A 13,762-nucleotide genomic window follows, 5' to 3' on the forward strand; every position below is an offset into this window, starting at 1 on the left:
GGTGGTGGGGTCGGGGTCCCATATAGAGCTGAACACTCAAAAGTCCCTCCAGGCACTTTGGCTAGGTAAGTGTGTACATTAACTGCCGCCTGATGGAGAAAGAATGCTTCTCTGGCCGCAGTTGAGAGCGGGCCTAATCCATCAGTCTGAATATAAATATCCAGAAGACAAAATAACAACAGGTTTTTCTCTAGGGCCCGTGACCTCCCAAGCCATAGGCTTTTGACCAGGCTTATGGTACATATAAACATGGTCATGTAAACATGGATTTCCCCCATGTGAAGCAGGTCCCAGATTCAAACAGAAAGTGGTTGGTTGTCCTGATAACTGTCGTGCCACTATGGCACCAGAGGTCACATCTTACCCGGCAGGTCAGTAATGTAACATTCAGGGTCGATGACTCCCTGAGTCATGGGGTTTTGATGAAGGCGAGACACAAGGCAGGACAGCCCTTCCTGCCAGACTGGTGGGTGACAGATAGCATGGAGGATGTAGCAGAGGCCACACCCTCACAGCTCCCTCTTGATCCCCAGAGTGAAGGACCCCATGGCTGCCAGTGACGACTGTGGCCACATCCGCTTCTTCTCCTTCTCACTCATTGAGGGCTACATCTCACTGGTGATGGATGTACAAACCCAGCAGAGGTGGGCAGGGCCCTGTGTGGATGTTAAGGGGGCCCGGGCGGGAGCATGTACTTTCTTTCTCGTCAGTCTGCCCTACTCCCTTCATTGGAGATGTCCCTATAGGTGCAGGGGTCAGCCAAGGTCCACAGCATGATGGTACCAAACGGAAGATTCGAACCACAGTCCCAGCTACCTCCAGAGTCCCACCCCAGCATTGCTTTCCCTCACTGACCCCAATGGGACTGAAATATCCTTGGAGCCTCTGCTCTTTCCCACCCAAGAAACAGCCACTCCGTCACTCTGGCCCTATAGTGCCCCCCCCCAAGCAGAGAAGGTTCCCCAGAGCTGGGGGAGCACCAGTTAGCACCAGCCTCAGAGTTCTCTTCCCTCCTTTAAAGGTTCCCGAGTCATTTGCTATTCACGAGTGCATCTGGAGAGCTCTGGAAGATGGTGCGGATAGGAGGACAGCCCCTTGGATTTGGTGAGCCCATGGGGTCCGACACCTGTAGGCAGGGATCCATGCAGGCATTCCTGGGGTACCTGGCCGGCTCCACACTTACATGGTGGTCTAAAGAGGGGGACCGATGCTAAAAGAGCCTGAAGTCCCTGTTCTGACAGATCCCTTGCCTGTGGTATGACGAGTATGTGAAGGCCTCGGGAGACCAATAAGGGGGGCTCTTATTTCCCACCCCCTCCAGATGAAAAATTAAGGCATTGGAGCTGGAAGTGAGACTTGGCAGTAGAATGTTTGCCTAGAATTCCTCAGTGGGTGCTGAGGGGGGCTCAGTGGTAGAGCACCTGCCTAGAATCCCCCAGTGAGGGGCTGGGGTTGTGGCTCAGTGGTAGAGCCCCTGCCTAGAATCCCCCAGTGAGGGGCTGTTCAGTGGTAGAGTGCCTGCCTAGGCTCTAAGCATCTGTGTTTCCCTAGACGAGTGTGGAATTGTAGCCCAGATCTCTGAGCCCTTGGCAGCTGCAGACATCCCGGCATACTACATCAGTACTTTCAAGTTCGACCATGCACTGGTGAGTAGTCTCTGGGAGCAGGCAGGGGCTATAAGGTAGGGAATAGGTTCCTGGGCTAATGCACTTTTTTTTTTTTTCACTTCCTGCCCTCTAGGTTCCAGAAGAGAATATCAGTGGGGTTATCCATGCCCTGAAGGTCAGTCAAGGAGGGAAGCATTAGGAAAGGCTCATCTCTGGGCTCCTCCTAGCTGCAGTCCACTTGGCCCTTCCCCCCCCCCACACCCCACGAAGGTTATTCTTGCAGTATTTCCCTACGGACTGAAAGATCGGCCCTGGGACCCTACGGAAAGGACGTCTGGGACACACCCCCAGTTCCTGACTCCTCCAGGCCTGGACCCAAACCAAGGCCACCCCCACATCCACCTCCAGCCTTCCAGAATCCCCAGCCTTTTCAATAATGACTTGGTTTCCCCCCAGTGGGGGCATGCCCATCTTCCTCCCCCAAGTTCCACCCCAGATTGTGGTCTCTGAGGCCCAGGGGGCTTGGAGAGAGCCCAAGGCCTCACATACACCCTCCAGCAAACACCAAAGGAAGCTGGCACCGCCCACAAGACGTTGGGATTGGGGTCCTGATGCACCAAGGGACATCTTAGGAAGTTGGTGCCGCAAGAGTGGGTGTACAGAGCTGAGGAAGCCCCCGTGAGGAACCTCTCAGGATGAATGGTATGGTTGCTGCTCTAATCTCAGAGGCTCAGGGGCTGGTTCCCTCAGGACAGAGGCCAGCAGGCCACCCTCAGGTCATAATGGTCAGTGAGCCTCGGACAGTGGCAATGGGCCCTCTGCCACCAAGCTGGGGGAGAAAAACCCAAGACCCTAGACCCCACCTGCTGACCACGCGGGGCCTGTGTCGATTCCCACTACGACTGCCAAGAGGAGTCCTGGATCAACCTCCCACCAAGAGCCCTTGCTCCTGGAGGAGGACAGAATCCCAGGACCCCTCCTTTCCCACCAGCCTAGAGCACCAGCTTCGCTCTCCCTGGACCCCAACATGGGCAAGCAAAGACTCCATTCGTTCCCAGCAATGGACATCCCCACCAGCCCAGGCCTAGAGTGCCTTGGGCCGTGTCCACCTTTCCAGCTGTCACTTAGACCAGCCTAGAGTTTCCCCCTTCATCCTCTCTACCCCACCCGGAGGGGACAAAGAGGCCTTGGCCCCCCAGCTCACATACCTGCCGGAAGTAACCCAGCAGTCTGTGACCATGGTGCGCATTTGGAGAGAAAAAAAGTCACCCTTGGGGTTTTTTAGTCAGTTGTTTGCATACAGGTGGCTGGGGAAGAAGTGGTTTTGTTTGAAGGATGTGGGGCCTGCTTGAGTCTTACAAGGGTGCCCAGCGTTCAGCGGCACCTAGCAGCAGCACCCTGTTTCTCCCGGGACAGACGCAAATGCAAGGATGGCTCCTAAGAATCTTGGCCTTGTCTTCTGAGGAGAGTTATCGGGAACAGAGTTCTGGCACAAGACACCAGGACCCCCATAGTATCCTCTGCAGGGCACCCAGTAAGAGCACCTGAGAGGAACCATAAAGCTGGGACTATGAGGTCCACCAGACTTAGGATCTTGGGGTGTTTTCTCGGGCCTGTGTTATACTGTCTCCAACAAGGTCAGAGGAGGGAATGTGTGTTTACCCCTGCACAGGTCTCAGTATGAACTGCGTTTCTCGCTTCTCTGGGCTATAGGAGCAGACCCAGGCGGAAGACCTATCCTAGAATCTTGTAGAAGCTCAGAACCCAGCATGCTAATCAAAATTACCTCTGGTGGGGTTTGTTTTATTTGTTTTGTTTTGTTTTGTTTTTTGATTCCTTTTTCACAAAACAACCAAACATCGTCAATCGTTTTTCTGCTCCCAAAAGGGAAATGGCCAAGTAGACAGGGCCATAGTGAGGCCCCCCGAGTCCCCTTCTCTCCCCTTCCAAGGCCTTGATTGTCCAGGGCGCGCCTCTTTGTAATCCCTTTGGTCCCGCCTTCCAGGTATCCCTTCCCACTGTGTAAGTGTGCTGAGCCCATGTCCCCTACCCCAGAGTTGTGTGGCCCCTAGGCTTGCTAGGATGAAACTGTGTATTGTACACACCTATAAATACGTGTTTTATGTTCATAGAGATATATTCTGTAAATAGCATATATTACTTGAGCAATATATATGTTAATATATTCTGTGTGCGCAGAATACAGGCAAGGACCCCACCTCATGTGTGCACACATGGGAACATTTTGAGCCACCATATATTTTTAATTTGAATATGTAGGCAATACAGTGATTGGAAAAGCCCTGGGGTCCAGGAGGCCAGCCTGGAGGGGAGACAAAACCACCAGCCTACTGCATCTGGGACAGGTTTAGAGGGCCAGCATTGTCTGCTTCGTAGCTACTGCACCCCATTCCCACAGCCTCGAGCTCTGGATGCTCTTACTGGAACATTGATCCAGAAGGGGAATTGGATTTTTTTTTAATTCTTTGCATTTTTGACAGTGGCTCCTTCCCTCAGGGTTACTCCAAAATCTTTGTCTGGTGAACCCCTTGTATTCTAACCTCCCTCCCAGAGTCCCCTCTCTCTAGGAAGCTGTAGGCCTGGCATCTTAGCTGATTTCTTGTCATTGTGTTATTTGTTTTCTTGAGGCAGGGTCTGTTTTATAACCCTGGCTGTCCTGGAACTCCCTGTGTAGATGAGGTGGCCTTGAATTTATAGAAAGCTGCTTGCCTCTGCCTCCTGAGTGCTGGCATTAAAGGCTTGCGCCACCACACCTAGGTGATTTGTTTTCCTTAACTCCTGCTAGTTTAGGAATCTCAGGTTCTCTTCCCTGCTCTCTTCCTAGGGCTGACTCCACAGGCCTCAAAACGCCACACATCTTACCATCTGGCGAGGAGCTGGGGCCTAGGTTCTGCCTGCCAGCCTTCCAGAGACCCCCACTATTGAGCTACAGTGGGTCCTTTTTGAGGAAGCTGGGTCTCTGTGTTCTGTGACTGGCGTGACATAGTCTCTACAGCTCTGGGGGATGTGACATTGAGCCCTCTACTCTTGTGTCTTTAGTGCTGTCTCCCCACTTCTTGGCATCTTCTGGTTTTAAGGATGTGGAGGTCACTCCACCCCCTGCTGGCCCAGCCTCAGAGGTGACCCAAGTGACATGCCAGTTAGCAGTCAAGGTTCCCTACAGGGATTTTGTTTGTGATTTTCTGCAGCGCTGAGGATTGTGGACAGGGCCTAGTACATTGGAGGCAAGTATTCTGCTGAGCCGCTCCCAGCTCCTAGCAGCGGAGAGTCTCTTGGCTCGCGTGGGGGGAAGAAGAATGGGCTGTTAAGGTAAAGTATTGGGAGACACAGACAGACCCCCTGGGCAGGGCTACCTGATCGTGGGCTCCAGGGGTTTGTGTCTGCCTGGAAGACTAGAAAAGCTCGGAGGACACAGTGGAACAGTGTGCTTGCCCAGCGTGCATGAAGCACTCAGGAGATGGAAGCAAGCAGATCACAAGGCCAGCCTGGGTTACATGAGACCCTGTCTCAGAAAAAATGCCAAATGTCACCTGTATGTTTGACTACCTGTCCACTACAGGCTAATGAAACCATCCAGTGTCCCCATTGACAAAGCCCCCTCCCTAACTTCAGCTCAGCCCCACAGCCCGCTTTCCAAGAAATCTGCTTCTCCCCCACACCCCAGCAGCATTGCCAACTATATACTCCCTTCCTCCACAGGGTGTCTGAAGACATACATGCACGCATGCACACACGCATGCAGGCAGTCCCGGCCCCGTGAAACGCGCTTCTTCAACCCTCCCTGGAGGATCAGCATTGACCTTGCCCCCACCAGCTGCTGGGCGGGTTCTGGGGACCTGATTCAGTCTGCTGCCCACTAGGCAGTGTCGTGAGGTGGTTCCCCTGTGGCAAGATGGAAGGAACTGTGGAAGTCAGAAGATACCAGGCAGGTGGGAAGGAGCTAGTGCCTGCACACAGCCTGCCAGCCCCTCCCCACCACATTTCCCAGGCTGACCTTTAAAAGTCCCCAGCTACCCTTGAGCCATTCGCCAGAGCCTCTGATTGGCTGTGGGGACAACATAGGCTCTTCCTTGGCTAAGGCAATGACAGAGGGAGTGGAAAGGAGGAAGTGTCTGTTCTGACTCTGAGTTTGATGGGATTAATGCAGTCCACAGTGGTGGGGAAGGCGTGGCAGCAGGAGCGTGAGGCAGCTGGTCACGTGGCATCCACAGTCAGGAAGCAGAGAGAAATGGACGCTGGTGCTCAGCTCGCTTTCTCCTTTCTATTCAGGGTAGGTTTTCCCACCTCAGTTAATCCAGACTCCCTGACAAACGTAAGCAGAGGTTTGTCTCGTAGGCGTTTCTAGATCCTATTGAGATGATTACTGACATCCTTCTGTATTCCTTCTGTGAGCAGTTGGGGAACCATAGGTGGGGTCGGCACTTGGCTTGGTGAGGGGAGCCTGGATGAGGAATAGAGGGCTCTCCAACAGGGATGGGATATAGCTTTGAGGGGTTTTTGTTTTGTTTTGTTTGAGACAGGGTTTCTCTGTAACAACCCTGGCTGTCCTGGAACTCTCAGTAGACCAGGCTGACCTCGAACTCCGAGATCCATCTGCCTCCACCTCCTGAGTGCCGGGATTAAAAGTCTGCATCACCCAGTTTAGCTTTGAGTCTGCAAGTGATGGTCATTGTGCTGGGGGTCCAAGTGTAGCTTAGAAGGGTGGCAGACCTCCATTTTGACATCCAGGAGGGAAGCGAGGCCAAGATGGCCGACAGCCGATCGGCCTTACTGTGTTGCGTGGGGATGTTGTGGAGTAGAGCTAACTTAACAGACCTAACCTTTTCATACACCTCTGCTTTCTTTTCATGTCCATTCCCCAATTTGAAGCAACAGAAGGACACATTTAGCTGATCCCAGGGTGACCTCCACTCTCCCCCACAAAAACTACTCATCTGGGGGAAGGGGAGCTGAGGGCACCAGTAGAAGCCCAGGGCCACAGTGCTTGTGAGCATCAATTTGGTGGTGATGGTTTGTGGTACCTGGTAGAAGAGCAGGGAATCTGGGAGAGCCAAAAGTGCAGGGTGGCTCCGTCCTGTGTGTCAGGAGGCGTTCTGTGTGGTTATATTTACATGTGTGTGTGTGTGTATGTGTGTGTATACCTGTATTAGGCATGAGTGTGTGCACACGTGCAGAGCCTATCTCAGAGCTGCGAGCTGTTTTATGCAGTGTTTGGCCCTTCAGCCCAGCCCACTGCCACACAGTTAACCAGATTGGGGGGGGGGGGTGGTATGCGGACCTTGGCTCTGGGGTAGAGCGTGAGGTTTGCCCTGATAGGATAGGCTCCTTCCCCTATTGTCTGCATCCCCAGGAAAGACTCTGCCCTCAGAGACCCAAGGAGTCCATGCAGGCCGCCTGAGCTGGCCCAGGCCACCCATGTCACTCTTCAGAGGTTTTGATTCTGAAGACAGTATTCACAGGAAGAGGGGCTGGAGACACGAGGACCCCTCGCTTACCAGGAACTCATCTTGGAAAGGGGTCCACAAAGCTAGAGGCCCCAGCAATGGGCAAAATTCAGGTCTCCATGGGGCAGAGCCTAGCATGGCTCCCTTTCTACTGCCTCAGTTTACCTGTGTCACAGGAAGAGTGAGAGCAGAGTCAGCCCCCAGACAACAGGGAGAGGAATGCATGACCAGAGCCCTCCTCTTGTATGCCAAAATCATTTCCGTTATCCTGAGGCAGGGGAGCAGGTGTGGGTGCCCTGCCCGCAGCCCCAGCTGACCCTCGCCTGGCATGTTGTGCCCAGGTCACCAGCAACACTGGGCTTCACTAGTCCAGCAGCTTGAGTGAGGGGAGGACTGGAGTCCGACTCTCTTCACCTCCAGGGCCTTCATGCTTTCGTTTTGTCAAAGAAACAAAACCCTTGAGAGTTGTGTACTGTATGATGGAGATAAAAAAAATGTATCTAATGTTCCCCTAAAAAAAAAAGACAGTATATTTTGTACTTTGTAAAGTGTTCATTAAATGAAGGGGGAAAAAGATGATGTTGGCTGACAGCTGTATGATTTTATGTTGATTTGTGCTGGATCGTGTCTCATTTCTTCCCTCTTTCCCATATGGTTCAGAGAACATGGCTAGAGGAGTCAGGATAACCCTCAGGTGTAACCCTGAGTCTCAAAAGCTGCCGGGAGGTTTGTATCAGCTACCTGATGCTGTGTAATAAGTTGTCCTAAAGCCGGGCGGTGGTGGCGCACGCCTTTAATCCCAGCACTCGGGAGACAGAGGCAGGCGGATCTCTGTGAGTTCGAGGCCAGCCTGGTCTACAAGAGCTAGTTCCAGGACAGGCTCTAAAAAAGCTGCAGAGAAACCCTGTCTCGAAAAACCAAAAAAAAAAAAAAAAAAAGTTGTCCTAAAACAGTGGCTTAAGATGATACGTCTCTGTATCCTAGCACTCAGGAGGCTCAGGCAGGAGGATGGAGGGTTCCAGGCTTGCCTGAGCTACATAGTGAAACCCTATCTCAGTAAAAGGGGCTGGAGAGGTCGCCCAGCAGTTAAGAGCACTGGTTGATGCTCTCTTCCAGAGAGCCTGGGTTCAATTCCCAGCACCCACATGGTGGCTCACAACCATCTGTGACTCTGGTCCCAGGGAATCTGACAAGTTCTTCTGTCCTCTGCATGGGTACCAGGTACCCATATAGTACAGACATGCATATAATAAAACATCCATATGCATAAAATAAATAAAAGCTAAAGGGAAGAATGATGTGTTTCAGCGGGTTCGGTCTGTGATCATGGACCTGAGTGAGGCAGAACACCATGACAACGAGAACTTGTAGAGAAGGAATTGTTCGTGGCATCCAAGAAGCAGAGATGGGAACACGGGAAAAGGCCAGGGCAAGCTATAGCATCTTCTGTGACCTTTAGTGAAGTGCCACCTCTTATCTATCCTTACCTCCCAGTAATGTCCACAAATGATGAATCTGTCGAGCTATCATCAATCCATTAATTGTCCATTAGTTAGGTCAGAGCCTTCGTAATCTGTATGTTTCTGGGCATGTTGTCATAGAAACAGACAGGAATGTAAACCTAAACATCTCTCAGTCCAGCAAGTACCCAGTACCCACACAATGGGCCACAACCATCTGTAACTCCAATTCCTGATCTGATGCCCTCTTTTGGCCTCTCTTGAGTTCTGCACACATGTGGTGTACATACACACAGACAAAATACTCATACACATAAAAAACATTAAAAATAATTTTTTTTTAAAAAAAATGTAAGGGGTTTGGGAAGATGGCTTGCTTAGTGGTTAAAGAGCCCTTGCTGTTCTTGCAGATGAGACAGGTTCAGTTGCTAGCACTTAATAGCTCAGATTTCTTCTAGCTCTGGTTCCCGGCAATTTTATGCCACCTTCTGACATCCATTACACAAAGATGGCATGCAGACATGGAATGAAAACACGTACACACATAAGAATAAATTTTGGTTTTTCGAGACAGGGTTTCTCTGTAGCTTTGGAGCCTGTCCCAGAACTAGCTCTTGTAGACCAGGCTGGCCTTGAACTCACAGAGATCCACCTGCCTCTGTCTCCAGAGTGCTGGGATTAAAGGCGTGAGAACAAGAGGACACCTGGGAAGAGGCAGGTGACTCTCACTTCACCCAGGGTATGTATCATTCACATGCTCACTAAAGTGAGAACAAGTAACATGCACACTTTTACAGGAACAGCATAAGCAACCCAGATAATGGCTTAGCAGTGTTTCCAGGTGTCAGAGGGTCAGGACCAAAGAGACCAACACCAACACCCAGGTACAGGTGGCAGCTGAGCAGAGGCCCTGGTGGCATGCAAAGAGGACAGACGCTACATGGCCAGGCTGACCAACAAGTAAAACAGGCTTTAAGGCAAACTTGAGGATGAGGGCGCCCTTTTTGTACACAGGTGACTAAGGTAAGGTGCTTGTTTTGCTTTGTAGTTTGTTGGGACAGGGTCTTGTGGTCTCATGTATCCCAGGCTGGCCTCGGACTCAACGTGTAGCCCAGGATGGCCTTGAGTTTCTGATCCTCCTGCCTCCAGGTCTGCCACAGTCAGCTACTGGAATGTGCCGCCACATCCTGTTGATGAGGTGCTAGGAATCGGACTCAGGGCTTCATGGATGCTATAATCAAAGACCTTACCAGAGATATGTTCCTGGCCCCTTTAATTTTCTAAGGACTTTTTACATTAAAAACATTTTTAGTCATGTGTATGTGGTGACAGAAGCATGTATGTACACATGCATACAGACACTCTGAGAAGCAGAAAAGGGATGTCAGATCCCCTGGAGCTAGAGTTACAGCCATTTATGAACTGCCTGGTGTGGGACTTGAACTCAAGTCCTCTGGAAGAGCAGTAACTGTTCTTAACAACTGAACCATCTCTCCAGCTCAACTTCTATTTCAAGTTCACAGCAGCCCTTCCTATTATAAGCCTAAGACTAGCCCTTGAAGAGAACCGGGGACAGATCCACCTGGGTGAAGGGGCCCTGTAACTGCCAAAACAGCCATCCCTTCCAACACCAGCCAACTGGTCCCCATGACATCCTGCTTGATGACCCCTCAACTTCAACCTGCAACCTTCCAACACATCCCATTTCCTTGTTAGGTTTTCTCCATGTTAGGGTTTTCATCACGGGCTCATGTGTTGAATGTGTGCTCCACCACAGGCAGCATTTTCTGGAAGCCTGGCACGTTAGAGGGTCAGTGGGGCCTGGACAACAGGAGGCCGCTGGGGGGTGGTCCTTAAGGATGGTAGTCCAGCCAACTTCCAGTTGCATGCTGCTTCCTGGTCTGCCAAGTGAGAGGCCTCTACCACATGCGCCAACCCCCAGAAACTGTCGTGCCTTTCCTGCCATGCTGGATTAGAACCCTCGGATACTGAGAGCCAAACTAAATCCTTTAAGTTGTTGCTGTCAGGTATTTGGTGCTTTCCTCCACAGCCCACACAAGCAGCTACCAAACTCTGTATTTTGTATAATAATGTCCATTTCCCTCCCCAGGCTGCACAAAGCAGGGATTCTTCCACATGACTCAGTGGCCCACGCCTGTACTTAAGGGGCCCACACGTACCTGTAGAGTGAACAAGTAGCGGGAGGGGTGTAGCAGGCAGCGTGAAAGATCATAATTAGTGACTCAGGCACCAGCTCTCCCCAGCTGAAGAATCTATCTGTTCAGGGCTAGGGAGATGACTCAGTGGGTTAAGTGCTTGCCTGACAAGCTGACGGCCCGGGGTCAGTCAACAGAACCCATGTAAAAAAAGGCAAGCCGTGGCATCATGTGCCTGTCATCCCAGCTCTGGGGAATTGAAACAGAAGGATCCCTGGGGCTCTCCGGCCAGCCAGCCTTCTTGGGAACTTTCAGGTTGGGAGAGATCCTGTGTCCAAACATAAGGTGGAGCTGGGTATGGTGGTATAAGCCTTTAATTCCAGCACTCTGGGGGGCAAGGGCAAGCAGAACTCTGCGAGTTCAAGGCCAACCTGGTCTAGGAAGTGATACCCCATCTCACTAAGATGGACAGCACCCGAGGAATGATGACACTTGACACTGTCCTGTCCTCCACATGAATGCACACCCATGTGCACACCCAACTGCACACACACAAAACACGTCCCAGGTGGGATTGCCTTCTAAAGTGTTCTCCACTGGCTTCTATTGGTTTCCTTTATGGTCTCGAAAGACCTCCATTTTTAAAAAGGCAGAAAATAGACTTTATTCTAAAAGAACTTTTCAAACACTGTTCTGAAAAGGCAAGTTTTCTTAAAAACAAGTATTTTCCCATTTTGTGATGCTTCCTACTCCAAGGCTGGCCCTCCAGCCAAGATTCCACAGCCCTCAGCCCACAAGCATTTGGCTTGCAGCTTGTTCAGGGGCTTCTGGACTGTTCAGAGCCAGGCAGAGAGACGGCTCCAAGGCTGGGATACTGTAGACCGTGGCGGGAGGCTGGCTCACACTAGCTACTCCATAAAGAGTCTCAAGCCAACGCATTCTGGGCTCCTGGACGGTGTCCTGAGTGGCAGCTGATCAGAGAGGCCCTAGCTGAAGTTAGCTGGCTCTCCTGCTGAGCTGGGCCAGCCAGAGGCCCAAGCGTGTCCTTTTGTGACAAGGGACTACGGATTCTCCTGAATGCCTCGTCATGTCTCCAGTGTGCCATGAATAACGAACTTCCCCTAAGAAAAGTGTCTCTGGCAAGATGCATTCCCAGATGGCACCACGTATTACCTGGAAAGGACATGAGCCTGCCATCCTAGGGCCATATGCCCTGGTACTCCTCAGGAGCACACCAGGCCAGGAGCCTCAACAGCAGGGAAAGGTCTTGTCCACAGACTCCTATTATGTCCCCACTGGACACAGAGTAAGCCTCCTGCTCACACAGGCCCTGGCCCTCTCCCAGCATCCTCAGAAGCTCTGCTGGTGGCCACACCCTGCCTCTGTCAAGCTGTTGCTGTCGGTATAGTTCAGACGCTGGGGCCTGCCTGGGATGGGCCCGGAAGGAGATTAGATGAATGACTTGGCCAGAGTTACCATGTGATCCACACCACATGCCACGTCCACAGGCTGACCGGGCATCGTCACCTGGAAAACAAGCCCCAGGACACAGTGAGGGGAAGGGTGAGCAGGCTCTGGAGCACATCTGGGAGAGACAGGGACTTGATGGCCCTATTTCCCTGTGTAGCTGAGGCTGACCATGAACCTCTGACCCTCCTGCCTCTACCTTCCGTGCTGGGTTTACAGACATGAGTCCCACACGTGCTTTATAGTACTGGAGACAGCCCCTAGCCAGGGCTCTGTGTGCTAGGCAAGAACTGCACCTACTGGGCCTCACCCTCAGCCGCACACTAATCCACAGCCACCCCACCTCCCTGCCCATCAATGCATCACCTCTGGTAGCTACCCTAGAGACGTGACCCTGGAGAAGGACACATATGCTCCTGGTACCACTGTGACAATGGCTTCCAGATTCCCTGCCTGAAGGCTGACTGCTGTGGCATAATGCTTTTTGTACACTGTAAAGATTCATCACTTGTATTGGTTAAATACAATGCTGACTGGCAAGTAACCAGGCAGTAAGTATAGGCAGGCTAACCAGACTAAGAGAATTCCGGGAAGAGGAAAAGCCAGACACAGTTGCCACCCAGACACAGAGAAAGCAAGATGAGAATGCTGCACTGAGAAAAGGCACCAAGCCACGTGGCTAAACGTAGACAAGAATTATGGGCTAATTTAAGTTATAAGAGCTAGTTAATAGGGGGCTGGAGAGATGGCTCAGAGGTTAAAGAGCATTTACTGCTTGCTCTTCCAGAGGTCCTGAGTTCAATTCCCAGCAACCATATGGTGGCTCACAACTGTCTATAATGAGATCTGATGCCCTCTTCTGGCCTGCAAGCAAATATGCAGACAGAACACTGTATACATAATAAATAAAATAAATCTTTAAAAAAAGAGCTAGTTAATAATAACCCTGAGCCAAACAGTTTATAATTAATATAAGCCACTATGTCTTTCTTTGGAACTGACATCTGTGGGACCAGGTGGGACAGAAACTTCCGTCTACAGCTGAGTGTTCGGTGACCTGTCTGTGGGTCACTAAGTACTTCCCAAGAGTGCAGGAAAGGCTTCTGCCTGGTGGGTCTAGTGTGGGAACAAGGACACGCTGGCACAGTGGCTTCTGTCACTTTACCTGTTGACCCCACCTGCAGCCATAAGCTGGATCCCATGTGTCCCCCACCATGGCCACCTGAGAGGCAGAGTTTCTGCTACATCTCAAAAGGCATTAGGGGAGGGCAGTGGTAGCCCAAGCAGAGATAGGGGGATCTCTGTGAGTTCAAGGCCAGCCTGGTCTATAGAGCGAGTTCTAGGACAGGCTCCAAAGCTACACAGAAACCCTGTCTCAAAAAAACAAAACAAAACAAAAGACATTAGGGTCTTACCACAGATCTAGCCAAGCTGCCTGTCGGGCCAGTCTTTGCTCCAGGAAGACCTAGCCCTCAGCACAGCAGGAGGCTAGCGTCCTTCCCAACCTTGTCACAGAGTCTGTCCACCTTCAAAGGGCACTTGCTGTTTAAGAGCGTTTCCTGCCTTCCCTTCCCTAGACTAACCAAGTACAAGCAAGCTTCAGAGCT

At 51.5% G+C, this 13,762-nt stretch overlaps 2 protein-coding genes across 4 annotated transcripts in view; one reads left to right on the forward strand and one right to left on the reverse strand.

The window, feature by feature from the left end:
* Positions 1-2,614, forward strand: part of Castor2 (cytosolic arginine sensor for mTORC1 subunit 2) — a 36,874-nt gene extending 34,260 nt beyond the window's left edge. The window contains exons 6-9 of one of the 2 annotated variants that reach the window (XM_038346509.1): positions 534-644; positions 1,022-1,104; positions 1,552-1,646; positions 1,741-2,614. In XM_038346509.1, the coding sequence (XP_038202437.1) occupies positions 534-644; positions 1,022-1,104; positions 1,552-1,646; positions 1,741-1,806 (355 nt within the window). In that variant the 3' untranslated portion in view covers positions 1,807-2,614. The remainder of the gene's footprint in view (positions 1-533; positions 645-1,021; positions 1,105-1,551; positions 1,647-1,740) is intronic. The other variant, XM_038346510.1, reaches the window with a different exon arrangement.
* Positions 2,615-11,326: 8,712 nt separating this feature from the next.
* The window catches only part of Rcc1l (RCC1 like), a 30,722-nt gene continuing 28,286 nt past the window's right edge, over positions 11,327-13,762 (reverse strand). For both annotated transcript variants that reach the window (XM_038346573.1, XM_038346572.1), the window contains exon 11: positions 11,327-12,215. In XM_038346573.1, the coding sequence (XP_038202501.1) occupies positions 12,138-12,215 (78 nt within the window). In that variant the 3' untranslated portion in view covers positions 11,327-12,137. The remainder of the gene's footprint in view (positions 12,216-13,762) is intronic.

This window comes from Arvicola amphibius, chromosome 10 (assembly GCF_903992535.2).
Source record: "Arvicola amphibius chromosome 10, mArvAmp1.2, whole genome shotgun sequence".
Classification (NCBI taxonomy): domain Eukaryota; kingdom Metazoa; phylum Chordata; class Mammalia; order Rodentia; family Cricetidae; genus Arvicola; species Arvicola amphibius.